Source organism: Tribolium madens, unplaced genomic scaffold (assembly GCF_015345945.1).
Source record: "Tribolium madens isolate multiple individuals breed KSU strain unplaced genomic scaffold, Tmad_KSU_1.1 Scaffold_3;HRSCAF=73;Tcas5.2_LG2, whole genome shotgun sequence".
NCBI classification, from domain to species: domain Eukaryota; kingdom Metazoa; phylum Arthropoda; class Insecta; order Coleoptera; family Tenebrionidae; genus Tribolium; species Tribolium madens.
In genome coordinates, this window is record NW_025401006.1 from 774,365 (window position 1) to 801,828 (window position 27,464).

General features: G+C 32.7%; 2 protein-coding genes across 9 annotated transcripts in view; one reads left to right on the top strand and one right to left on the bottom strand.

The window, feature by feature from the left end:
• Nucleotides 1-16,415, top strand: part of LOC123007273 — a 33,724-nt gene extending 17,309 nt beyond the window's left edge. For 3 of the 4 annotated variants that reach the window (XM_044402474.1, XM_044402475.1, XM_044402472.1), the window contains 8 exons: nucleotides 9,167-9,276; nucleotides 12,969-13,121; nucleotides 13,185-13,297; nucleotides 13,348-13,559; nucleotides 13,612-13,776; nucleotides 13,888-14,105; nucleotides 14,422-14,876; nucleotides 14,929-16,415. In XM_044402474.1, the coding sequence (XP_044258409.1) occupies nucleotides 9,167-9,276; nucleotides 12,969-13,121; nucleotides 13,185-13,297; nucleotides 13,348-13,559; nucleotides 13,612-13,776; nucleotides 13,888-14,105; nucleotides 14,422-14,876; nucleotides 14,929-15,066 (1,564 nt within the window). In that variant the 3' untranslated portion in view covers nucleotides 15,067-16,415. Of the gene's footprint in view, nucleotides 1-8,630; nucleotides 8,946-9,166; nucleotides 9,277-12,968; nucleotides 13,122-13,184; nucleotides 13,298-13,347; nucleotides 13,560-13,611; nucleotides 13,777-13,887; nucleotides 14,106-14,421; nucleotides 14,877-14,928 lie in introns of those variants that run through there. The other variant, XM_044402473.1, reaches the window with a different exon arrangement.
• Nucleotides 16,416-17,239: 824 nt separating this feature from the next.
• The window catches only part of LOC123007835, a 170,490-nt gene continuing 160,265 nt past the window's right edge, over nucleotides 17,240-27,464 (bottom strand). For 2 of the 5 annotated variants that reach the window (XM_044403304.1, XM_044403303.1), the window contains 8 exons: nucleotides 24,307-24,363; nucleotides 21,789-21,858; nucleotides 21,394-21,733; nucleotides 20,840-21,128; nucleotides 20,611-20,791; nucleotides 20,399-20,550; nucleotides 19,991-20,348; nucleotides 17,240-18,439 (listed from right to left, as the gene is read on the bottom strand). In XM_044403304.1, the coding sequence (XP_044259239.1) occupies nucleotides 17,673-18,439; nucleotides 19,991-20,348; nucleotides 20,399-20,550; nucleotides 20,611-20,791; nucleotides 20,840-21,128; nucleotides 21,394-21,733; nucleotides 21,789-21,858; nucleotides 24,307-24,363 (2,214 nt within the window). In that variant the 3' untranslated portion in view covers nucleotides 17,240-17,672. Of the gene's footprint in view, nucleotides 18,440-19,851; nucleotides 19,900-19,990; nucleotides 20,349-20,398; nucleotides 20,551-20,610; nucleotides 20,792-20,839; nucleotides 21,129-21,393; nucleotides 21,734-21,788; nucleotides 21,859-24,306; nucleotides 24,364-27,464 lie in introns of all 5 variants that reach the window. The other 3 variants (XM_044403305.1, XM_044403306.1, XM_044403307.1) reach the window with 3 other exon arrangements.

The window sequence follows — 27,464 nt, forward strand, 5'->3', positions numbered from 1 at the left end:
CAAATCATTAATGTACTCGTAATCATTGAATCTTATATAAAAGTTTATTTGTAAAACACTTTACATTTACTGATAAAATTAAAATTGTTCATTTATATTACTTATTATTGTAAGTAGGTGATAATGCAACAAAAACACTGTACACTGCTAGTTGCATTTTTGAAGACCAAATGGAGCTCCATTTTATTTTACAAATTCTATGGTCGTAACCGTGGGATCGGCACCAGTGGCGGAGTGTTTTTGTTTGTATCTCTTATAGAGTAGTCTTTAGTACACTCAGAAAAGTTGAAAATGACGTGTCCATAAACCGACCCTCATTATTTGGGTCCTCTTACCAAACCGCAGTTATAAACCATCTACGAGGGGAAAGTAATAAAAATGCTTTTGCATTTAGCCTCAACATTTGTTATGGGATTTTATTTCATTAATAATAATTATTATAATTAAGGGCGTGTAAAATGTGTTATACGATGTGTTATACTGAAACGAGCAAATTTGTAATTTTAAAACGTCATTATTCTGTCTCAATGGAAAGAAAAGCAAACTATTTTTTCAGAATGTCTTGAAGAGGTCCCCTCTGACGATTTGGAAATTTATACCCGATGCCGATAAATATACGAAGAAAATATCAAAAAATCCAAAATCAAAACAGTTTTATGGATTGTCTTTCCTCTATTTGTGATAATTTTTGCAATTATTGTCTTTTTCATAGTGAGGAGGAGGAGGCAAAAGTAAAGGCAAAAACACAGGGACAAAAACAATAGGGGGCAGGAAATGAAGCTTTGTAATAACGTTTCAAAAATATGAGTGATTTTTTGATGATTGAATGTTTAAATAAAATAAGTATGAGTTGTTGTATTTGATTAAAATGGTTACCACATACGCATAAATCTTCGCTTGAGCAAATTTCAGGTAGAACTCAAACTGTAGATATGACTAATTTTGCTGTGATATGGTAGCTAATAAAATACGTATGCGCCCTGTAAAATAATTCGCGCGTTGTGTATATATTTATTAATAAAATTGTTTTAGAGTAAACCCCTCTGTCGGTCTGTCCGTTGTAAGAGGTAAATTTATGTGAGATTTATGGTAAATGGGAAAAATTTCACTGTCTGCGTCCACTAATCAGAGTGTAGAGAGGATTTTTTACATTACATTCCTATGTATTAGTTACGTTCCTACAAAAATGTCCGTTATCAAGAAGTGTCCGTTAAGGGAGGTTTTACTGTAGTAGTAGTGCAATAAAAACAAAAAAGATAAACAAAAATCTAAATTATTTTTAGTGTTTATACTTGTGTTAATAAATTGATAATTGATAAAGTTATCACGACCTGTTAATGTTTAAATTTGTGCATGACATCATCCTGCGATAAGTACTTGTTTATATATTGATCATTTATTCTCCAAGTCTCATCATTTGTGAAACATTTCTTGCAAAATACAGATAGATAAATTTATAGGTGCTAACACTACTAACAAATTTTTAAAAACTGAATTTTAGTAGATAGCACGTGAATTCAGTAATTGTTCTATAGGTGACCATTTAAATCACATAGTAGACTCCCGTGTAGTTTATTTTTATTTCAGATTTATGGCCAATAATAAAACGCTTTTATTTCGTTAAGTTGGTACTTTCTTTGCAAACTGAAGTATAAAAATAAGTCGTGACGGAACCGAGGATATTTTTATTTATGCAGACCAAAACAAATGCGAACAAAACGTTTTAATCCTGACATTTTTCTTGCTAATTTACTACCTATAAGTTATTTCTTTGAATTATTAATTATTTAAAATATAATTAAATTGTCATTACTCATGTCTTCACGCCATTTAAATCTGTTGACTTAACTTACTGTTAGGGTAACCAAAATGTATGTAAAATGTTTGCAATTTTTGCACAGAATAACCTTGTTGAAGCGCCAAAGGTTAGAGGCAGCGGATTTATAATTCTAGCAGTCGCAATGACCCCGCTGGTGGTTATTAACACTCTCGAATGAATCTGTGATGACCTCATATATAAAACGCTTCTAATCAAATAAATAAAGCTTTTATCCTTCCGAATGTGACAATAGGTTAATAAAGCAAACTGGTGAATGAAAATAACTGATTCATTGTGGAAAGGAAATTATATTTGTTTAAATATTATGATGGGAATGTTGATCATAGAGATGCTTCCTTTCGAAATACACAGAGGAATATTATCATTGCTAGTTATTGTCATAAAATAATAACACTTCTTTTAATAGTGTTGTAATAGATGTTTTCTGTCCTGACTGAGACTTTCGCCTAGGAAGTAAACATCTGAAAATGTAGGTTATCGGTGCAATAACTTAGCAATCGCCCACATAATAGCAAAAAACCTCAAGTAGTAACCTTGCGCAAAATACCTTCATATTGAATTTTATTCTGTCCGATACGTTTACTTTACGGTAATCGCATAATTAAGGCACGCATAATAATGGTGTGGTGACATCATACCCCTCGTTTATTAATTTGCTGGTAGGTAATTGCGAATAAAGTCTTATTAGGATATGATGACGAATTCGGCATCTAGCACAGGTAACTTTTGCTAAATAACCAAAAGCCAATACACAAATGTAGATGATGTCATCGTCCAGACCATGCTTTCGCTCGATGGGATGGGTTTTTCAATTTTTTTATGCCATTCAAGGATATTATTATATACAGGGTGAGATGGAAAGCAACCCGGAAATAAATATGGTACGAACGTAACTGCTTCTTATAGTTATGTTTAAACTGGAGATAAGATAAAAAAAACGTTGAATAAATTGAATTTTTTCGGTAAATATTTTACCAAAACTTGGAATTCGCTGAATTTGCTTGAAGCCGAATACGGTGTTGATTACTATCAATCGTCGAAAAGAAATTTATGCCAATTAAAACTAATTAATGACGCAAAATTTGCAAAACCTTTTAAAACCCGTAAAAATATTGGAGGTAATACTTGTACACAGCTTTCGATTATATTAGCACTTCATTAGTAGTGTGTTTGTGCAAGAATTGCGCGGTGTTTTTCCATGTAATTATGAATTTTCCATTTTTTGCTGTTAACTTTGTTCGATTTTTATAAAATAAAAGCACAAACAATGTTTGGGTGGCTAGTCCTAGCGGATGTCTATTGTGATTCAATCAAAACCAAATGAATGCGCTGTTTGGCTTTGAAATCTTCACGCAGAGACAGAAAGAAGGTTCAAGGTTGATTTCCACCCTGGTTCAGCAGGTATTTTATCTACGAGATGGAGACTGAAGAGTATTTCCGTTTGATACTAAAAAGAAAATGGGATTTATTTTGCATTCCTCGTAAGTAAGAAGAACCTGTTTCCAACACCTCAGCCATGTGGGTGTTGCGGTGTCATTCTTTTCAAATAGCAAAATTTACCAAGTTTCCGTTCTTTAGCGGATGCGTGTAAAATTACACATTCTTATTTTACATTCTGAAGCAATATGTTTCTTTTTTTTTTTTTTTGAATAAGAATTAGAATGACTAAGCTGAATTCATGACTATTTGCGATATTGATACTTAAAGTTATTCAAATGAATTTAAATAAATTAATAAGATTGTAGATAAATTTGTTTGCAATTAGTTGGACTGATTTTATCTTCTTATGTTTGATATTTGTAATTAATTGAAAAAACGTTCTGAATTAGATACTTGACAGCTCGAAGAATAATTAAAGTGCAATTTCAGTGTCAGATAAACGTATCAACTGATTTATGCAAACGGTAGAAGTAGACACCTATTATTAGATTATTAAAAACTGTGATTAATGGTCAGTAAGTAAAAGTGTTGCTTGTGATAATAGCCACATGCATGCTATATAATTTTGCATTTATTAAGCCACACTAACCCAATTTCTGATATACTTTGTTCTTGTTATCAGTGTTCTAATTTAAGACTGCTGCAAACACCAGTGACACTTTTAATATTTGGTTGCCCACAGCAGCACAGTAACAGTAAAGTTATGTTGCATTTGTTTCAAATTGCTGTGAATCGTTAAAATACTGGCTTTATTTTATTTATTAGACAAGGTGTTAAACCTAATCATGTTGACTTTTATCACCTAATCATTTTCGCATTTTTTAAATACCAAAGTGAACAAAAACAAGGTCAATTGACCAGCAAGTTTTTTCTTTTCTTTTACAATATTGGCACATTTTTCATTTAATAATCTTTATGTGTACCGGACATTTGTTGTCTTCCCACACGCTTATCAGGGTTATTGTGCAGGTTATGTAACATTTCTTATAGAGGAATCGTCTTACATCTTCCGCTCTGATATCAACACATTTTAATCGTTTTCATTCTTAAAGTGCATTTTAACGGAAGCTTCACATAATAGGTTTGACTTTTGTGCCGTTAAGTTTTCCTCTGTTAAGTGTTTGAACACAGAAAATTAATACACGAAAAAGGTATGTTGTTTAAATATTTACGTTTTACACCTATACGCCATTGTAGCAGTAAAAGCTCTTAATGAGATAAGTTCTAGCAATTAACTTAATTGCGAATTGAGAACCATACAAATAAGTCACTGAACAAGTTACCTTTACATTGACAGGCTGGAATGTTATCATAAACATTTCTATTTTCTGCTTTTCTCTATGTATTGCATAAATAATTGATAGCTTATTGCCTCATTTGTCGATTCGCGTGTTCTGCCCACAAATATTTGCCAATTTCACCGGTAATGACGTCAGGCCAGATACATTGCAAGCAAACCCACACTTTTTCAAAACCTGATAATCTTCAGACACAACAGTAAGATGGAAAGTGACTAGTTTTTGCAGACCGATTTGCTAAATTGCCTGATGGGTGTATAATATGGTAATTTAACTGTTAACAAAATTTAAATAACATCTTCACCCGATTTATTAACAACAATAACTGCAATAACACTCGTGCTATTTACGTAAGCAACAAGCATTGAGATGTTTTATTGTAAGTAATAAAATCTTATTAGATTGTAGATGCTAAATCCTGAACATTGTCAAGAGATTTACGACAAGCATTTGCGTGTATATGCATTTCCTACTTAACTGTACATAGGGTGTTTGAAATTGAGTATATTTCCCTTAACCACCGATAATATAATTTATCATGATTAACCAATTTTTGTAAAAATATTTTTCTGTATTGCATTTTGTGCACTTTTTGCTTTATAGTATTTTCACATGGTAAAGGAAATCTAGAAATATTAGAAAACAGAGTTAATTATTTTATGAGTGGAAATTGGTAAACCCCAAATGGTAGTACTACTACTACCGAGCTTGATTCTCATAAAAGTATCCTAAATAAATAATTCTCTTCTCAATACAATAAAGTGCAAAATTCAACCTATGGTGTTGGGTTTCGACATATTTATGCTAAAGGATATTTACGTCCTCCAATAAAAGTACTTGACTCTGTTTTCAAATAATTCTGTATCTACTTTATACTAAACCGTTTTAAAATATAGGGTGTTTACAGTCTTGGAGTTGAAATTTGACCTAGTAATAGAAGAGTCAGAAATACTGTAACCGAGAAAAAAACTCACACAATTGTTAATATCAAGAATGTTATTTAACTCCAAAATATTGGTACACGGTTTGAGGGTCACTGGAATTATTTCCTTGTTCAGATAAAATTGTATTGTTGCAACAGATTAAAAAATCGTATCCATGACAATGAAAAATAAAAGTCACTTCATAGTTTTGACACTATCATCATTTGATTTGCTTTTGTTTTAGTTTTTATCAAAATTCGAAGATACTGTTTAATCTCTTTCAGCGAATGGTTTCAAATAGGTTTGATTCTTTTTCTTAATTTTTCTCCAAATTTATGAACATGTATGGCAAAATATTAAAATAATAAATTGGTTGTCGTGATTATGATTTACGTTGAAACACAAGGTAATGATACTAATGGCCATTGTTGCAGCCGAAGCAACAGTTCTCAAACAAATAGTGTAAAATAAATAATTTCCTTTAACAACGTGAATTTTTGTTTTATATAGCGTATTAGTTTTCTTTTACCTTGGATATCATCTCATTTAAATTTCAACCTCAAGACCGTAAACACCCTGTAAGTACGACTTTGGGCGCACATTTAGTTTTTAAGATTTTATCAATTTCATGACTGTAAATTAAAAAAACAAACATTTAAATGTTGTTACTTGAACTTAACTTGGTTTAAAATAATGAATTCAGACACTGGTGTATTATATGAAGAAGTTTAACCATACTCGCACTTATATCTCGTGACGATGATCTCATATTATGGGCGTTTTACCATGATTTATGGCTCACAGGAAGTGTTCAATAAGAGGTACACTACAACAACGTGCATCACGAAATTAATCAACATAAATCAAAACATATTTTATATACTTACAAAGCAGTCTGTTCTTTGAAATCATTGTTTTTCTGGTAAAACACAGATAAATCATTAGTAAGGTTGCTTTAGCTCAGATTATATACTCTAACATGCTATTGTTAACATCCTGAGACGATTATTTTTGACTATCCTCGTCATATTTACATTTATCGTTAACATGGTTCAATTATAAACTGTTCAAACCTTGGAAAAATTTGTACAAGGCAAAAACAAAATTCGTTTCATTAGCAGACGATTTATGTGCAATTTTAGCACCAGTTTTTGCCTTACATTATCATTTTAATCACCTCATTAATCTATAATCTACTTTAACAAATATTTATTTTGTTTGAATATTGTTTGTTGGTATTGTTAGCGTCTGGACGAATTCTAAAAAAAGGCAAGTGTGGAAGTTAACAAGTCGGCATTTTAAAATATGTAATAGGATATAAAACAATGAACGACCCACGCTGTCTGTTTGAGTAAATTGTATAAATTAGAAGCAGCACGCAATGCGATTAAAACTTTAGCTGTGATGATGGTCACCATCCAGGCCAAAGACCAAAAGCACCGCCCGCACAGAAAATCTCACGCATCGCATCGGATATTTTACGCACTTGGGGTGCTATGAATAACGATGACAACACTTCCACGTGGACCGGCTCAACAATATCAACAACTTCTTTAAATTCATCAATTTCCGCGTAATTAAGGCAAGGACGTGGCCACATATTTAACCACAATTGCTCGAAAATGTGGGCCAAAGTAAATGGCTCATGGTTATTTTTTCCAGATTTGTGAATTTCGATGAGACCCAATAAATAAGTTCAATGTCGACGTGAGAACAAAGTCGGGTCTTGGGGCAACGTTCTTGCGAATCGGCGGCTTTTGCCAGCCCCTGATGTCATGTCTAAATTTACAAAGGAAGGATGTTGATACGACATGCACAGTGGCCATTCGAATATAATTTGTTTACGGACAGCTTCGGACTGTGACCTCTGGGTATCGACTGTGACAGAAAAATGAGATCACCTTTTAATAAAACCATTATTTTGCCATCATGGAATCGCTCAAACACACCGAGGAAATCACTTGGCACAGTACTCGACATTTTTCGACACCACTGATGATTTCGAGCATCGTCCCTGATCTCAATCTCAAGTATTTGCAAACAGATTTTAATGTTATCATCACAAGATGCTTCCCATTGTTGAGACTAGTTAATTAGCTCACGTGGCCATACACGTGTTTTTGTCAACTTTTGGAGGTTTGCCATCGCAAAGGTCGGAAAAGTAGAGATGGCTTTACATAATCGAAAAATAAATTATTTTTAGGACAACATTTTTTAATAATTATTTTGTTCTGGAATATACGTACTAATTAACTGATTTTTATCATCTTATCTCAATTTTTAGTTTTGATAATGACCAATTTATTTGGATAAAAAGTATCTACTATCACACTCTTGTACGTTTTAAAGGATCATCATTTATTTTTAGCTTCTGGACGATAATTAAATAATTATCTGCATCGAATAATTAAAAACAAATACATTTATCAGCTTTTTCAATTCATTGCCACCTAATCACTTAACTTTAAAATGATTTTTTTTGGCTTTAGACTGACTATAAAGTTTCCACAATTATTGTATGTAGTATGATCTCAGTTTTTTTTAATCGAAATTAGTCATTTTAATAGCCTATAATGTACCTTAATGTAAATGACACAAAGTACGTAATATTATTGTACTCTTACAACCTGAGTCTCATGACATCACTCCCCCAAAAGACGCTTACATCATGGTTAAATCTTGCATTGAATGACCTGCCACGACTGTAACCCTTGTCAAGAAAAGGCACGCAACATTTTTCAACTGTTGGCTGCGGCGGGCGGCATGATGAAAGACATTTGCTCCAACGTGATGTTTGATCATCACCATTTTTGATTATTTAAATAGTCGACAAAAAATTGCTAGTCACCTTTTGTACGATTTTATTTAATTATTGTTGATTGCGGATTGTTGTATTGCGACTGATATAGAAATCTCGTCATGAAAGTTCAAGATGTCAAGCCTTGCCCCTTGACGGACGTCATTTTGTTTGGTACTGAAAAGGAGGAGTAAAAATAGAGATGATCTACACCTAAACAGAGGATTCGAGATAATTGACCAATAAACCCGTAGTTTTGATAAGACATGCGTGTGGATATTTTTTGATAAACGTAGCAATTTGTAATTAAATTTGTTTTTAAAAAAGTATAATATTTATTGTCTTTGACTTGTTTGTTACAAGTTTGTATCTGAAGTAATGTAGACACTTGTAGAAAAAGCCTACAACCACATCCTTGTTCATAGATAAACTATTTATTAACCTTGTTGAGAAACAGTGTCTCGTTTTTTAGCGTCTCGAGTTACCACGACTGGAAGAGCATGTCATTTGTGTATAATTGCGTATGAAATTTTCTGTTTAGTTGATCTTTAATCGTTGAGGAGGATTTGTTTAATGAAGTGTGTTGTGTGTGTGATGGCAAAATCTGCAATGTTTCATCGCTTGTGTGTGAATTTTCTAATGTTCTTGTGAGTATTTTGTGATGAATGAATAGTTAAATGTGAAGCAATTTATGTGAATGAATGTGAAAAGAATGTTCCAAGTATAACACGACACCATGAATTATGAGTTATGATTACAACGTTGACTTTTGGAGTGTGGGGTTCATTAATATTTTAAGTATTATCTCATTTTTGCTGCTTGCTTGTATCAGAGAAATTTATTATTTATGTTGTTTGTCTTCTTGCAGAGACGTTTACAATGCAATTTGCCTTCGGTTAGGACACACCCAGTATATTCCTGAAGATTCCGTGCAAACTGTTTTTAACGATATGCAGCTTTATCCATCGAAAGATCAAGGTAAGGCGAAATAGAGAGTTGCAAAAAAGTGTTGCGGGTGTTTAACTTGACCTGACCGGACCAAAAATGACAGTTACGCAATAATTTCCAACAATTTCATAGAGTTTTCGAGGATTTATACATATATTTTTTGAATGTATGATTCAATTGCTATCGCAGATAATCAAAGTGATAATTGGTTGATAAGAAAAAATTATTAGCACTAGTTATTTAGTTTTTTTTCTCCATATTTTCGTGACCATTTGAAATATACCCAGGTAAGCCTGAGTAGAACTGACAGTAATGTTACATTTTTTTTTTCAACACAGCCATAATATTCAACAGTGTGTTTACGGTCTTGAGGCTGAAATTTAAAGGAGATACATACACAGTAGATGCAAACAAATATTCTAATAACATAAAAATTCACGATATGAAAGAAGATAATTCATTTTATGTTATTTGTTTGAGAACCGCAGCTTCGGCTGCAACAATGGCTATTAGCAAATCATTAACTTGTGTTTCACCGTAAATTATTATTTTAATATTTGCGATCCATGTTCATAAATTTGGAAAAAAAATTAAGAAAAACAAAGCAAACGATTTCGTTGGAAGTGATTAAATTGAAGATTTTCGAATTTTGATAAAAACTAAGGCAAAAGTAAATCAAAAGGTGAAATAAATAATTACGGTGACCCTCAAACCTTGTACCAATGCTTTGAAACAATTTTTGTGAGTTTTTTTTTGAGTTACACTATTTTACTACTCTTTTATTACTAGGTCAATTTTCAATTATAAGACCGTAAACCTTGTACATCCTAGCCTGTCCCAAGTTTTAGGGCCGGCCCAAAAATAAATATTTCTAATTGATTAAAAAAATTTTTGCTAGTGCAAACAATAGAGGATTATATAGACTTCAATTTAGTACTTTGATATTATTTAAAATTTTTAGCGTATGTCTGAGATCCTAAAAACCAAATTTGGAAAAAAAATTTCAATTAATTGGAATCTTTTCTACATGATAAAATTCCTTGATTTTTTACTTTCCTTATCCTATAAGGAAAGTATTGTAATCTGCTGAAATTTGACCTACCCCAGATTTTTCTGATGGTAACTGTAAAAATTGAATAATGTAAAAATTGATGGATTTTGAGTAATTAAGTAAATTCTGGTAATTTATGGCCAAGTTTGGGATGATGTGCTGCTAATGCATTGACAATAGAGCGGAGGCTTCACAATCGAGCTCGGGTACGTCATTGCGGACCTTTTTCTTTTGTTCTGAAATTCTGGCCTGATGAAACCTAGCAACTTTTGCATTATTTTATTTTCACAGTTATTACAAGAAAAAATCAAGGAATTTTTTCATGTAGAAATTATTCCAATTAACATTTTTTTTCAAATTTGGATTTTATGATCTCACTGCCATACTCTAAAAATTTTGAATAATATCAAAGTATTAAATTGAAGTCGATATAATCCTCTATCGTTTGCAAAAAAAAAAAATCGATTAGAAATATTTATTTTTGGACTGGCCCTAAAACTTGGGACACGCTGTATAGTATTTTCAAAAACACTCAACAATTAAAAAAATCTAGGTTAAAAATATTTGCCGGCGCTTGAGTTTTTGAACAGTTTACAGGTATGTTTACTATGTAGACTAACTTGGATATTATTTGTTTAAAATTAGTACTATCTTTTGGTATATGTAAAGTACATAGTTATAAAGATATGTAAGGACGTATGTATATAATAGAAGGTCATATTCTTTTGTTTGTAAACTTGTAACATACACTGTGTCAATTTTAAAACTTGAATCGGCAATATCTCTCAATAGAATAAGTTATTGAGAGTCACTCAAAACCGTTTTGGTGGCTCCTAGGGGGAATCAAAATGACATGGTAAGTGACGCACCTCCAACCACCCTTGCCTTGAATATAATAAAAGAAATGAAAATTTCTTCGTTCTTGAATAATTGGTAAAACAGCTTTACCAAATAGGTTGTTGTATGACATTTTCGAAAAGCGCTTGTTATAAGCTTTCCAACAATGTATCACAAGTAGGGTCGTGCCATTCAAAATTTTCAACTTGGGGTGGCTGTGGCTTCAAGGGTGGGTGGAGGTGCGTCACTTACTATGTCATTTTGAATCCTCCTAGGAACCACCAAAACGGTTTTGAGTGATTCTAAATAACTTTTTCAGTTCTAGAGATATTGTCGATTGCAAGTTTTAAAATTGACAACCTGTATACCACATACCATTGCCATTTCCACAGTGGCAACGTCGTCGCATCTGCATTTTTGAGGTGAAATAGGTTTGAAACATTTGATTTGTGTGTAAAAGAAAAAATTGCGTTACACCTGAACCCTACTGACAAATTTAGAGCCAGATGGTTCATACCGAAAAAAATATTACGAAAAGTGACAGAAGTGGTGATACGAGTAGCTATGGCACTAGATGCAGACTGGATTATAAAAAACGCCACGAACCATGATTTCACTGATTTCACTTCTTTTAAAGACGTTACGATACTTTTATGATTAAAATTGAACAGATTTTTGTTATCAGTCGTTTGTTTGTCTTAGATAAAATGAATTAAAATGCTCTATTATTTTCACAGCCTACTTTATTTTATTCAAAACAAAAGTTAGTGATAAGTAATAGTGAGCTTGTTGAAAGATAATTTACCAAGGAATCCAAAAATAATATAATTTTTAGGGTTTTATAGTGGATTGCCATTTAAAAAAAAATATTTCTTTTTGTAGAACTCAAAAACAAAATAAAATTTCGAGAAATTTTATTCTTTATTTTATTCGTAATTTTTTGTCATACTGTTTCTTTTTTGCTATCTACAGTCCCATTCAAAAAAAAAGTGGTCGTCAATGTCATTTCAAAATTTAATAAATAATAAATAATTTACATTTTGACAACAAAATTGATTTGATGACAAATTACCAAACTTCATGATGTCAAGTAATGTGTTTTTCTTATTTTAAGGTTACGCTCATACACCGGAATAATTAATTTTATGCCAAAATGTGACATTGACGACTACTTTTTTGAATTTGACTGTATCTACTTTTGTAATTAATTATTTTTAATTATGAGAGATATAGGTGCATTGGGTTTATAGCTAGCTATAGATTATTTTTGTATTGAAATTTAAGGCGACATATTTATATTGATGACATCACTCTCATAGAATAAAAAAAAAATATATAAGATATCGCTGCAATTATCAATTTTATGTTTTAGTTCAGTTTATTTATAATTTGAGAAAAGTTTTCATATATAGGTAAAACATTTCGTGCCCTATTTCCATTTGTTGTTCCATGCTTTCAAATAAATTTCTGATTTAAGTGTCCTATGAGTTTGAAATTAGGTACTTAGGTATACAACATAAACTTTCAAATTCAAACGTCACTTTTTTATAGTCAATTATTATTTAAAGTTGTGCTTCAACTCTTGTTTTCTCAATTTATTTAACTAAAAGTGATATTAATTATATTGAAGTATAATTACTGATAACTATGTAGCGTAATTGTTTATAATTATTTTTGAAAACCGGGTGCATTCAAATTTCATGTACTGTCATTTCTTTTGTCAACGCCTGTACACCTGAAAAATCAATAATATAACCTCAAAATAATGACTTTTAGGTTATTTAGAAAATCAAAATGAATCACAAGTAATAACAGCCTCGTGTTTTTTTTTCAGTGTCAGAAATGCTGAAGTGTGCAAGACAGTGTGGTCGACGAAATGGGGCATCTAAACATCTCACCTTTGGAGAGCTTTGCGTCTTTGTTAGAGAAATGCAAAATCAGAATCCCAAACAGAACCGCAAAATTCAGTCATGTAAACCGAACAACCGTGAGTGATTTAAAGTCATTTCATTCAATTTTTAACTAATCCTAACTGATATTTTATTTTTAGAATGTGGAAATAATTGTGAAGTATTCTTAGGAGGGTCATGCAATCCCACGACATGGAGAGCCGATACTGCAATTCCAGAGCTCCAAAAACATGGTATTACATTTTACAATCCAGTAAGTTGAGTATCGGGTTTGTGTTGCAAAACTAAATTGATAATTTGTAGCAAGTTTCGATGTGGGTGCCCGAATTGGTGGCTCAGGAGCACGATGCTAAGCAAGCAGCTTCAGTTCTGCTTTATGTAGTAGACAATCAAACGAGGAGTACAGTTGGCATGATTGAAGTTGCATATTTAGTGGCTTCGGGGCGGTGTGTTGTCATTGTGGCACATTCATACAGGCCAGGACAAAGTATTATGGGGGAAACAATCACGCAGAGGTTTGTCATATCCTCAATGAGTCACTAATTATTACCTGGAATTTTTTTTTAGGGAATATAGGGATTTGGTAGAAGGCCAAACAACGTTATTAACTCTGGTTAGGAGTAAAGGAATTAAAGTCCACCAAACTTTACCTTCAGCTTTGCAATGCACCGCGAAGATTTTGAGAAATGTTAGCGATATGACACCCGAAGAGCAGCTAACTTCTAAGCTAAGGTTTGTATAAATGTTAAAGAACTACAAACCGCATATAAATTTGCGTCTGTGCCTCTAATAATAGCCACACGTGGGATTTACTTGTGACGATAATTTTTTCCGTTGTTGCAGAAAATTACGAGAGATTTTTGACTCCTGTGGAGGTCCAACCGGTGAAATCGATACCTTGAAATTCATGAGAGCTTTCCAACAATTAACTCAACGTGAACTAACTAATAATGAACTGTACAAGTATTTTTCCCCCAACAACAAAAACATCACATTTGATAAATTCTGCACGTTGATGGCAGAATTGACCAGTGACAACTGTGATACAAGCCTAACAAATGGTAGATTTTCTGATCCTTTTTACTGGACGTGTGCACTTTTGAAGACTCGGCATTTGCTCAATTCTTACGTTCTTGAACCAGTCTTAGGTAGTTTACACCCAAACTTTTTTTCCCACTGTACTCAGATTTGTACGCTTTTTTTTTATTTAGTTTGTCATTTGCTCAAAATGCTGACTTTCAAAAGTGATCACATACATCGTTTTGTTTATTTTTGCTATTTGGTGAGGTTAAAGTGCACACAACATAAACAGATGTATACTTATTTACAACGTATGTTTCACTAACTGGACTTAGTTTTAAGTTTCTTTTTTTTTAGGATGGGTGAGTCAGCCATTTCAACGCCAATGTTCAACCAATAACAATACTTGTAACATGGACAACTCTGTATTGAATGGTACAATGGACGAACCCGTCAGCAACGTGACATTTAAGAGCAAAATATATGATGTATTTCTCGGTGGAACACATAATTCTGTGAGAAACTGGCGGGAGGATATAGCCATACCAACATTTAAAAAGTACAATATACGATATAATCCAATTTCTATGAACGGTTATGAAGTGTTAGATAATAAGAGCGTGACTGATGAAGATGTTTTGGGATGGAAACAAATGATGGACAGCGCTGATGTGTTATTGTTCGTCATAACGGAGGATACGAGGTCATTGACAACGATGATCTTAGCGGCTCATTATATTGCATTGGGAAAAAACCTTGTCCTGTGTGTGCAGCACTTACCAGAAGAGAACTGTGTTGTTGGCAATGAATCTGTGAGTTTTTTTGTCTCTTGAAGAAATGATTTTAATTTTGTTTGTGTAACAGCTGTCGGAGCAGGCGATAAAAGATTACAATCGAGGGAGGGTGTACGTAACGGATATGGCGAAACGTAAACAAATTCCAGTATTTGAAGACATCGCAGAAGCTGTGCAATGTGTAGTCAACATAATACAGAGCAGATAGTCAGATACCTCATGATTTTATAAATGAATTGAAATTTTCATTTCATGACACGGGAAAAAATCTTTGCTCTCTTGAACGTTTTTGTAAGGCAGCTCTCTTCCTGTAAAGCAGCTCGTTTCAGGTGAAATGAAATTTTCGATAAATACGCTTTTAAATTTTTAATTATTTATTATGAATGTTTTAATGTAATTATTTTCATTGTTATTGAACACTTATTGGTGCAATTTTTTATTTGTTTGATCATTGTAACGGAAATCTAACTTCGTGGATGTTTACCACTAAAAATAATTTTAGATGTAAAGTGGAATCATTTTTATTAATTGAAAGTAAAATGTTTACCGTTGTGAGTTGGTCACAAAACGGTACTTTTCGTATTTAACAGCTATACTTTGATATGTAAAAAGTGATGAAGGTAGCTAAATCTGATACCAAATGGTTAGATGGTAAAGACAAGTTCCTCTTTCAAATGTAAATACGGCGGCTACTTAAGTATAGTTGTTAAATTTTTTTGTTAAAACGATGATATTATTTAAACATCACTCCAGCTATAATACCTGTTTCACATTTTTTCATTAGTTTGTAGGTTATTAATTAAACTTTATACAAAATTAATTGTACAGTAGAGTAATTTATTATACACTATGTTTTTAATATTATAATATATTGAAATATGTTAAATGTTATGTGCAATCTAAGGGTGAAAAGCCAGCTGGTGTTTTAAGTACTTAAAGTGTGGATGCTGCTGGATGTTTTATGCATTTAAGTCAGAAAGCAAATGTGGCCCAAGTCATTTTGCAAATGTTTTTCTGTAACGTTCCACATTTGCTTCAGTTGCTAGATTGGAAGAGGAAGGAAATATAGTACAACTTGTTTTCTTACAGTTTATGACATGTGATTTATTTGATGACAAGGTAGCCATGGCAGAGTAACATCAGTATTTGTAAGAGGTGTTGTACATTTTATTGTTTGTTTGTGAGATTGTTCAAACTGCCGAAGTTTACATATTTGGGAACGAAGTGGAGATTTTTATCTCCTTGGGCATGTTCTGTACCTGAAAAAAATATATGAAGAAGGAACTAATATTTTTATAATAACAGAATCTCATCTACTAGTGTAACGAACTTATCATTTTGTTATCATCGTAGGAGTAGTCTTACATTTGTCATATTTTTTATGTCTTTTTTGGAAATGCCTAAAACCTTCCATTCTTGATAGGACAGTACATTTTGGCAGCATTTTCCTTACATTCATTGTAGTTCAACTAGTAACAACCGAAATTTAACTAGCTAACTAATTAGCACTTCTTGTATTTATTATTTTTTTAATGTCTAATAAAACTTTATTAAAAAGAGGTGTTTTAATTTTTGATCTTTATTTTTACTTGGTTCCAGACAACATTATTTGATTTGTTCTGATCCGGCCAAAACCTCACCAACTCAATTTTTTGTTCCCAGAAGCAATGTTTTTGTGACTGCGATTTTCCAATTTTCAAAACAATTTTTTTCTGATTCCATGCTGTGACGAACTTGTTTTGCTCGATTTTTTGTGATCGTTATGGATTTTTTGCTTAATTTTTTGTGATCATGAGCAATTTATTGTGACCGGGAGATTTTCCGGAGCAATATTTTTAAAGGTCTTTTTAACGACGAGTTATTTATTACTTAATTTTTTTGTGTTTGTGTGCAATTTTTTTGCTTAACTTTTTGTAACAACAGGCAATTTGTTCTGACAAGCTAATTTTTTGCATCAATTTTTGTTATTGTACTATGATCATGGGCCATTTTTTGTTTGTGGTACTGTTGTTCCAACAAGTGATTTTTTTTGACTGCGATTTCTGGAGAAATTTTTGTTAAATTCTTTGTTACAACGAACAGGCATTTGCACCATTTTTTATTCCATTAGCAATTTATTGTGAATGAATATTTTCCGGAGTAATTTTTGTAGAGTTCTTTATGTACCACCAATGAGCTATTTTTTAACGCTGATTTTTGTGGTCGTGTACCATTTTTTGCCAAAGTTTTTGTTCCAACAAGCGATGTTTTTGTGACGGCGAGTTTCAGAAGCAATTTTTATTAAAGTCCTTGTTTGAAGAGTGATTTTTTGCTTAACAGAGTCCACCACCGACCATGAGGAAAAATGATACAGGAAAAGTGGGATAAAAAATAGACTGGCGAAAGTTTTATAATTGTTTTATTAAATAAATCTTCTAAATTTATTGACTGACATATAACGTTAATACTTTCTAACATGTACAAATAGGTGATATGCGTATAGAGAAATACACATAAATCCAGTCAATAGTAAAAAAATGAAATCAAATGCAACCACTTATAAAAGCTCGTTATGTACAAAAACAAAGAGACTAGTTGCTTTAATAAATAAATAATTATGTACAAAATGTACATTCGTTTCGTTAAAGTCTATGTACAGGCCTACAACAGAGACAGATTTAATTTAGAAATCTCAGTTGCTATCACGATTAGTTGATTTCAACATTCACTTTTAAAAAATTGCTTTATACAAACAGTCCATTTAAAATATTTGCGATAAAAATGACTAAACGATAATAATAAATAATATAAAAAGTCTCTAAACATATAAATATTTTACTTAAAAGTTTTTTCTTTATTATTGGCAGTTGTGGACGTAGTACGATTGGCACAATTAGATAAATTGAAGATGCCGTGAGCAGGGTTTTCTGTTACGTTTTGGGAAAGGACGGGTTGGCGAGATTCTTTAAGATTCGCAGAAGACAACGAACTACTGCTAATGCCCGAATCACTAGATTTTTCACTGAGACAACTTCTCCCAAGTACAGAATTATTCTCATTGAGGCCTAATTCGGAGCCTCCACCTACAACATATTTGACTGAAGTCAACTTTTGATCCGCTTCGCACACATCTTCGCTATTTTTCCGTCCACTAGCACGATTAAGAAGGTTTCTACGACAAGGATCTATTAAAGTGGTTTGTCCGTGCACACTTACATATGAATCTTTCGGCTTCTTTTGCAACTTTTCCGAACTCGATGAATTCGGTATGTTTGGTTGATAAGACAGCTCTTCTTTCAGATTCATCGAATTCTTTTGAGCTTGCCGTACTCGTGCTAATATTTCATTATTGCATTGTTCTACTACAGCATCTAAGTTATTCGTATTATCACAAAATCCAGCATTATCACTTGCGTCCGATTCTCCTTGAGGAGAAATGTGGGCTTGACGAGAACTCTTCAACGCAGCATCGTAACAACCAGAGTCTCGGGGAAACTGTCTTCTGCCGAACGGAGAACAAGAACCTCCAGCCTCCAGAGCCAGAATCCTGTTATGGTCATCGCCTTCACTACTCGATCCGGCGATGTCTCCTTCACTTCCCGCTGAAAATAAACAACCAAATATTAAATAAAAAAATCCGGCTACAAACAGACTTAAAAAAATTTAGATGTCCACTACTGAAGATCACATGTGGATTAATGTTTTCTTATCAAAACTTTAACTATATTTTTTAAATATAGTACATATTTCAGTGCTTAAGTAGTAGTCGTTTAAATTTTTGCAACTTTGTACACTACATACTACAAGGTGAATAAAAAGTATGGAACCAAACGTTTTTTGCTTAAACTATTTATTTTTTGAAAAAACTAATTGATGAGTGATAAAGTACTATAAAAATGTGATGATTTAACAAGAATAAAATTTTTCGAAATTTGCTTTTGTTTTTGAGTTCTACAAAAAAAAAATATTTTTTTAAATGGCAACCCACTATAAAATCATTTTTCTCATAAAAGCTATACTCTAAGGATTACAACTACCTGCTTTATATTTAATTTTTTCAAAAAAATTTTTTTCACATAAATTGCAATTTTGACAAAAAAAAATCGCATAACTCAAAAACAAAACAAAATTTTGTTCTGAAAATACGATCAGATTTTTTATATTACTTTAATTTTATTAATTATTATTTCTGGATGCAATTGATTAAAAATAAAACCGCTTGGTTCCATACTTTATATTCACCCTGTATGTATAATATACAGTACAGTAGCTAAAAATCTTCCTAATGGCAATCAAAGACTAATTAAGTAGTTACTTAATCTTAAAGTTTTAAGATGTAGATATTAATCGAAAAAAATACAAATAAAGAAAAAGAATAATAAAAAAGATTATGGAGACGAATAATAGTTATTTTTGATACAAGTCCCAAAAATACAGTTTTTGCGGATGAATCCTTGCTGTTTCCGGACGAGGCAAAGCCAAGTCTGAAATAGCAGAGACGCGTCCGAAAAAACTTTTCTAGGTGTGCTTTAACAAAAAAAATGTTGTTTCTATAAACAACAGTTCCTAAAAACACATTGAAACCTCTTATTATGTAGATTAATTTTTAGAAAATAGTGGCTAAAAATAAAAAATAGTAAAAAATTCATTTTAGGGACCTAAAATAGCTATTTTTGGAAACGTATTAAATATACTTTTAAAAAACAGACCGTATAACTTCCAAAAAAATAATTCAGATAAGTTGTAGATAAAATTACCGCCTCTAAAACTACATTAATTCCTTAATAAGTATCTAAATGACAATAAAAACATTTTTCTTTAATTAGTCAGTAATTTTTACAATTTTTTTAATAGCTTTATCATAGTCACGATGATGCAAAAAACGTCGTTTCGTCGTTTGTTTTAATAAAAGGTTTATTGTGTAGGAATTTAACGTGTTACATACTTAATTTTTTGTGTTTAAAAAATTAATTTCGCGTAAAAAAGACTAATTCAGAGTAATTATAGGGCTTACCAATTGAAATTCAGTAGCCCTGAGATAAACCAAAGAAATCTCTTGAAACTGTAATCAATTTATACTTATGTACATACATTCTAATTCTAAAGAGAATTTGGTGAAAAAATATTTTATTTAAAAAAATTTAATTACTTACAGTCCAAGTCGTGAAGAAGTTGCACTGCAGTTAAGATTTTCGATCTGTGGTCTGAATTTACGATTCCTAAATAGTCTAGGTCAGATGGTTCAATTTCTTTAAACAATTCTAAATCTTCGTAACCGTTTAACACGAAAACTGATATATATTCTTGTAAGTTGATCTTCTGTAACAAATCTTCAACTGAAATGGGTTTCCCTTTGATGTTGCGATGCCATTTCAACTCTCTCCTGGCTTTCACCGATCTTTCCGACAATAACTCTACATTAATAAATTTAAATGTTCCCTTTTTTCCATGGCAGATACCTCGCCATTGGCCACTTGTATTCATTGAAACTATATCTATTATATCACCTTTCTGTAACAAAACAATGTAGGATTATTAATCAACAAAACTTAGATTCTAACCTTATATTTTAAAGCTTCTTTATCATATGGACTAGGTATGTGATCTACCAAAGCCCTCGCTCTCCCCACAATTTGCTCCGTTGGACTGGGATCAGCATCCTCCGTGGAAATAGAACTATGATTGCTTCCTGCTCTGACAAGAGCTTGCGTACCTTTACATAAAATAAAAATAAGGATTTTATATTTAGTTTGAAAGAAAAGAAAGAACTTACTAGATCCTGACCCACTCGGTAAACTTTCCACCGAACTCGCCGAACACGGGAAGGCTTGATCAGCTCGCTTTTGTTCATTCGAGTCACCTTTCAGTCTTGATATTTTTTTTTGAACGTCTTCCCTGAGACCACGCACTTTCCCCACAATACCAGAAGCCCCCGCTGATCGTCCGTCACTCGACTGCAACAATCAATCAATTCACAAAACATCACAAATTTATTTATTTACCACGTGGACGGTTGCTACTTGTTGACTACAATTACTGAACTCGTCTGTATCCTCATAGTCTGAACTTTGGCTGGGGGAAAGACCGTCTTCGCTTCGGGGGTAGCCGCTGTTTGTTTTCCTAAAGTGTCGTATTTTTCCCTCCAAGTGGCTGTAGTATTGAGGAGAAACCATCTGGGATATGTCTTGTTGTTCCGATCGACTCGTGTCCATGGAGAGGGTCGATAGTCTTGAACTAATACTCTGCACATCGGAACTGGCGTAATCGCCGCTTTCTCGGTCTCGAGACGATCTAAAAAATAATTAGACAAAATTTTTAAAAACATTTTAATGTCAGTAGCAACGCAGCTAAAAATCTCATTAGAACTGCTTACACCTAATTCAATTTCAAGTTTCCCAAGATGAATAATAATACAAAAGACAGGCAGCTTTGAAACTGAGGAAAGTAATTATTCACACAAATACCTTAAGTGGTTTAAATAAGTCATTACATTTTAATTCTTTTAAAAACTCTATAGAAAGTTTTGAAAAACTCGTTTAGTCGATATAAATTTTACCTTAGCGGAATAATAGTCGGTGGGTAACCAGCTTGTGGTAGAATAAGTCCACGTCTAGGAGTTCCCCTGGGAGTGGTGGCGGTAGGGGTGTCTCTAGGAAGGGAGATATCCCCGGCACTTCTCAGCGAGATTACTCCTTCCCCACGGGACTCTTGCCTCAGGTTCAGGGTAAAGCAAACTCGACCGTTTTGTATAGTGGCCGTTGGTCCAGGACTGCTGCCCATTAGGAAGTCCTCCGGGTCGCTTTCGTACGGCGGTTCATCATACCAATGGCCTCGGTCGTGGCCGTGAGCGCCCGGTGCCAGCATTCGCGCGTCCTCATCGTACATATAAGTGTCATCTGGAACGTAATTGCCTCAGAAGGCGATTTTTCTACAGGATATTCGGCGTGTTACCTCCCGACAAAGGCCCCCGGATACCCTCCTTGCCCAACTGCAATAAACCCTGCTTAATGTCTCGCAGGATCTGCAATAAAAAATACCATGTTCACAAAAATCATTACAGCTGCAAACTACATACCGGGTGAATAAAAAGTATGAAATCAAACATTTTTTGCATAAACTAATTAAAAATTAAAATAATTTTTAATTAAATTAAATAAAATAATTGGTGAAAAAAAACACGATTAGCCCGTCACACCAAACTTTTATTTAAAAACACAGTTTGGTGTGACTGGCTAATCGTGTTTTTGTTCATCGTTTCCATACCAAGAAGATCCAAGAAGAAGAAAAAATAATTGGTACAGTACATTGAAAATGTGATCGTTTTTCAGAATAATTTTTTTCTAAATTTCTTTAGTTTTCGAGTTTTGAAAAAAAAAATTAATGACAACCCACCATGATCATTTTTCTAATTAAATATTATGATTCAAAAATAACCTGTAATTAAATAAAATAGTTTTTTAACGAGTAATTTTTTTAAATAAATTGTTAAAGTTGCGAGCTCATCACGAAGATTTTCCGAACTTAACCCTTAATCCAAGTGGTCTTTTCATGCATTTTGGTCATAGGATGGGTCCGTTTTTTTGGGTCAAATATTTAGGGGTGGTTTCGGATGGATTAAAAATGGAAAAAAGGGAGTTCTTATTGGATTTTTCGATCCATCCATCCTCGGAAGGCAACTTTAAGAATAAAAAAAACTACTCTATAAAAAACAATTTTATCTAATTAAAGGTCATTTTTAGCTAATAGTCTTTAATTAAAAACATAGTTCATAGAGGTTGCCATTAATTTTTTTTTTGCTAAACTCAAAAATTAAAAAAAAAATCGAAAAATTTTATTCTTGAAAAACGATTACATTTTTATAGTATTTTACACTGAATTAATTATTTTTTTCGTAAAGTAATTAGTTTATGCGAAAACGGCTGGTTCCATACTTTTTATCAACCTGGTATACAATTTTTTGAAAAATTTTGTTGGTTCTATACCAGCTATACTTAGACTTTTGGGTTATCCTTATTTTCTATAGTATCACGTAAGTCCGATTAATTTTAATTAAGTACATTTTCGGCAAAACATTGAAAAACATAAAAAAACGGAACAAAAAGTGTAGATCATATTCCGAATAAGAACATCAGGCTCGACTTGGTTAAAATGTCCTCCAATTGGGCTATAACAGCATTTAATCCTTGAAGGGTAAAAGAAGCAAGTTGTTGTAAATCGAAGTTTTTAATTTACTAGGGGTTGTAAAGTTATTTGAATCACCCTCTATGACGTCACCTTGACCTGTTTGTTTATGCAAATGGTTGAAGTTTCCATATTAGCTGCCTCTTATGAAAAATAAGGCGAAACCTGTTTAAAACATTTATAATGTGCATATGCACGAGTTGCCAGACAAAAAGCTTGCCTGTTTTCCAGACGATAAAACTCGGGCTATTTTATGCTCCATCTTATGGCAGATGCATGACTGTATTGTTACTTTATAGCAAATTGGTTACATTAAATTTCAATGCTGTAAAGTGTATGTAGTATTTGCGAAGGTTTTGTTTGGTATCAACAAACGAAATTTTGTGCGCTCCAAGCCATCTCTGCGAATATGAATCCCAAACCTTATACAGGAACAAGGAGCAAATATTTAAATTGCCGGATTCACCGTGCTTTGCAGTGATTGAAAAAGGCAAAAAACTATAATGCACTCAACATTATTCGTTTCGAATTATTTTGTAACCTCTAGTTTACAAATAAAGTATGCAAATAATAGAGGAAGCGGAATAAGGCTTATGCACGCTATAATTGCAATTGACAACGTCGGAAGCGTCATGCAATATTTGAAAAAGCAGGTCAATAGACTATCGAAATCTTTGAATTCGCTAATGTGACTTCCTTTTATGAAATGGCAATAATAGAAAGGCTTGCCACTTGTTTTTAATGGATACGTTACTCTATATTTCCTCTCAAGTTTCCTCCCGTACTCCAAAAACTTTATCTAAGCTGAATTACGAGAAAACTTTGTTTTGAGTTTGTATCTATTTTATTGTCCATAACAAAAGGGCGTTTTACTTATTTTGCACTGTTTTAAATGCCTGATTAATTTGATGTGTTTCTTTTAGCCAATGGGGTGGAGAACGACTTATATATAGGCTAAGTATGAGTGTCGCGTATCGAAATCCACACGTGAATGGCTATATGTCGTATTTGACAAGAATAAAACGACTTGCAGTCAGTTCCCCATCCGAAACGTCTGATTGCATGGAAATACGTATCTGTCACGGGGGAATATTTCAATTTGTCTGCTATGCCGGTTCAATTCCGGGCCTGTATTCACATTTTACATTGAGATGTATGGTCGACTTGTGAATTTAGCACGGTTTACAATAGATCCTATGAGCCTTAGCCAAATAAAAAGAGGATCTCCATATATTTACGGAAAAGCGGTCGAATAATTGCTTCCTGCTTCACTAAATTATCCACTTACCTCTTCGTGTTCTTTCGTAAATTTCTCTCGTTTCCTTAAAGCTTCTTGTAGTTTCAACTGCAACAAACAGACAATCGAATTAAATAGGATTGATCAAAGGGTTTCCTCACCCAAAACGAAATCAATATTTATTCCGGCCTAGATGTGAAATATTTTCACTCAAGATTTTATACACGCAAATCCGGGAAAATTTAAAAAGATATGTGATATCAAAGGACATAGAGAAGTTTACATCTAGTAAGGAGTGTGTACTTTGCTGCCAACAACTATCTTGCTCACCAACTTGATATATTACATCAAGAGTTTGATATGATCTTTCGACATGCTGTCATAACTAATTTTGCTCCTAGCTAACTTTAGTAAAACAGCTGGCAAATGAGAGGATTTCACAAACAAAAAATAAAGCATTTTAAATTAATTATATTATACAGGGTGATTTTTGTAGGGCCTACATTAGAATCTTTACAACTTTCAATTCTTTGAAAGTTTGGGTGTTACCAAAATCGACCATTCTCAATTCAATTAAATTATTTCCAAAATGGCTGAATTTCAGGAACAATGAGAATTTTGCGCCAACTTTGAAATTTTAAATTGAAACCCCCTATTTTTATTGCATTTTGGAGTTTGCTTTTTCAAACTGAGCAAAATGTACACTTGGTTGCAAAAAAAATCGGAAACTGTCAAAGCATAAAAATATCAGATGTTTATAATTATCCATAGTTTGAACATGGCTTAATTCTAAAAGGTTAAGTTAGAACTGACAGTTAATCTGTAGTATTCACCACTCATTGGGTTTTTATGTAAGTAATCAACTAAATGATTATCATGATTTGCATTTGATGCTTTCGGCATTTAAATGCGGCATTGCAAAAAAATATTTGAATGCGACAGATTAACAAGGGCAAAACCTGTTTCATTCTAAAGAAAATTCAGTTTTCCGTTTTTATTGCAACCAACTGTACCCAAGTTGTTGGTACTTCTCTGTCATAGTTTTTGACATACTTATGTCATTTTTTTGTCAATTCTTTTATTTGCACGGGTCTATTCAAAAAATCACTTGAACTCTGCAGTAAATGAGATTTTTTTTTGCATTTGATAATCAAAAGTTTAAAAAACCTTCTAATGTAGCTTAAGACTCTCAAATTTCAAGTCTATAATATGATTTTTTTGAAAATGCTTATCAAAATACAGCTATAACTCCGTTTTTTCAAATAGCATCACCTCATTTACTCAACGGCAGTCGAAAGAACATCAATTTTATGTAAACCCCATCTCCTTCAGTTTTTTAAATAATCAAAAAAAGAAGTTTTAACTCTTTATTTTCATCGTTAATCAAGTAGGCTTTGGAAAATGGTCAATGATTGTCACATTTTGACGTTTTAAGTAGTTTTTAACTCATTCATTATCGAATAAACAGTAAAACAATAATAATTATGGCTTATTACCAACCAAGTTGTGTTAGACCTATTTGTAAGTTACAACCAAAAGGACAGAATAATTCAAAGGACCTGTCTTGCCTTCAATGTGAAGTATTCTCGCATGGATAAATTTTTGCGAATCAGACCACTGATCACTTTCAAAAGTCTACTGGATTAATGATGAAAATAAAATAAAATCTGTTTTTCGTGTTTATTTCTAAAATTGCAAGCGATAGCTATAGGACATGTTGATAAGTCTTCATAAAGATCAATGTTTTTTCGATTGCCGTTGAGAAAATATGGTTATGCTATTTGAAAAAACTGAGTAATAGCTGTTTTTTGCCAACCATTTTCAAAAAATCATATTAGCCTTGAAATTTGAGAGTTGACAATCTTGAGCTACTTTAGAAGATTCTTCAAACATTTAGTTGTCCAAAGCAAAAAAATATATATTTAAGGGTTCAAAAGTTGTGATTTTTTTAATAGACCCCTGCAAATAAAAAATTCATATTATTGTCAATGTTTTTGTCGAAATTTTGACATATACGTATTATTTCAAAAACTACGGCAGATACGTATCAACAACTGGGTTCGTTTTACTCAGTTTGAGAAGACGATATCAAATCAGCAATAAAAATGGGTACTTTCCATTTAAAAGTTCGAAGTTGGCGCTAATTTTTCGTAGTTCTGGAAATTTAGCCATTCTAAACCTATAATTTAGTTAAATTAAGAATTGTTAAATTTCAAAGCCGTAGCTATATTGGAAGTTAAAAAGTTTCTAATGTAGGCCCTACAAAAATCACGCTGTATGTATACAGGGCGTTAAAAACGATTGTAAAGTATTTCAGGAGGTAATAGTATGGACCAAAACAAACAAAAAAGTTTTAATAAACATGGGTCCGCAAAGTAACGGTTTCGGAAATATAAAAAATTATTCGTTTTTTGAAACATTTATGTGAAATCTGTTCAAACAAAAAAGAGAAGCTTCTAGTAAATGTTCTAAAAATTTTCACATTCGATATTTCCGAAACCGTTACTTTATTTTGGTCCATATACATATATGTTTTACAATGTTTTTTTAACACCCTGTATATAAAATTGCGGTTTATTTCACAATTACATCTTTAAAAAAAAAGAGGAATTTTAAAATTTGTACTTTGTTTTGTAATTTTAATAAAACATTTATTGTGTAGTAAAATACGAATATTTTAGATATTGGAGAGCAAATTAAAAATTGCGTGAGCGCTAAGATTTCATTCGTTTCAATTAGCTGAAGCTTATGTGAGAGAATAAATTAGAAAAGCCATTATCCGGTCCATTTGGCACCTGTACCGCTGCAAAATCCTCCTATTACCGCATATACAAGCGATGCAAAATGTTCCCCGTGATGCATCGGTGGCTTGTCCAGCCACTGAAGTCGTAAAGACAGCAATAAAACGTGAAAATCCCATCACATCGTGACCATCGGAAACTTTTCAGCCGTAAAAACTGGACCTCGGATTGCAGTGACATTTTGATATAAGGGCCAATGTTATCCCCGGGGGTTTACACATGGGAAAGAGCAAGCTGGAAACCAAACATCGCGTGCTTGCGCACAGAATAGATAAAGTTTATGGCGAGCAGTGATAGAATACGACCGTCCAGGGAATTTAAAGTGACCGTCTGAAGGAAGACGGACTGTAAATAAGTGTGGATCAGTGTTGATGGAGTGATTGGGAGTCACAGACGAGTTGTTTAAGA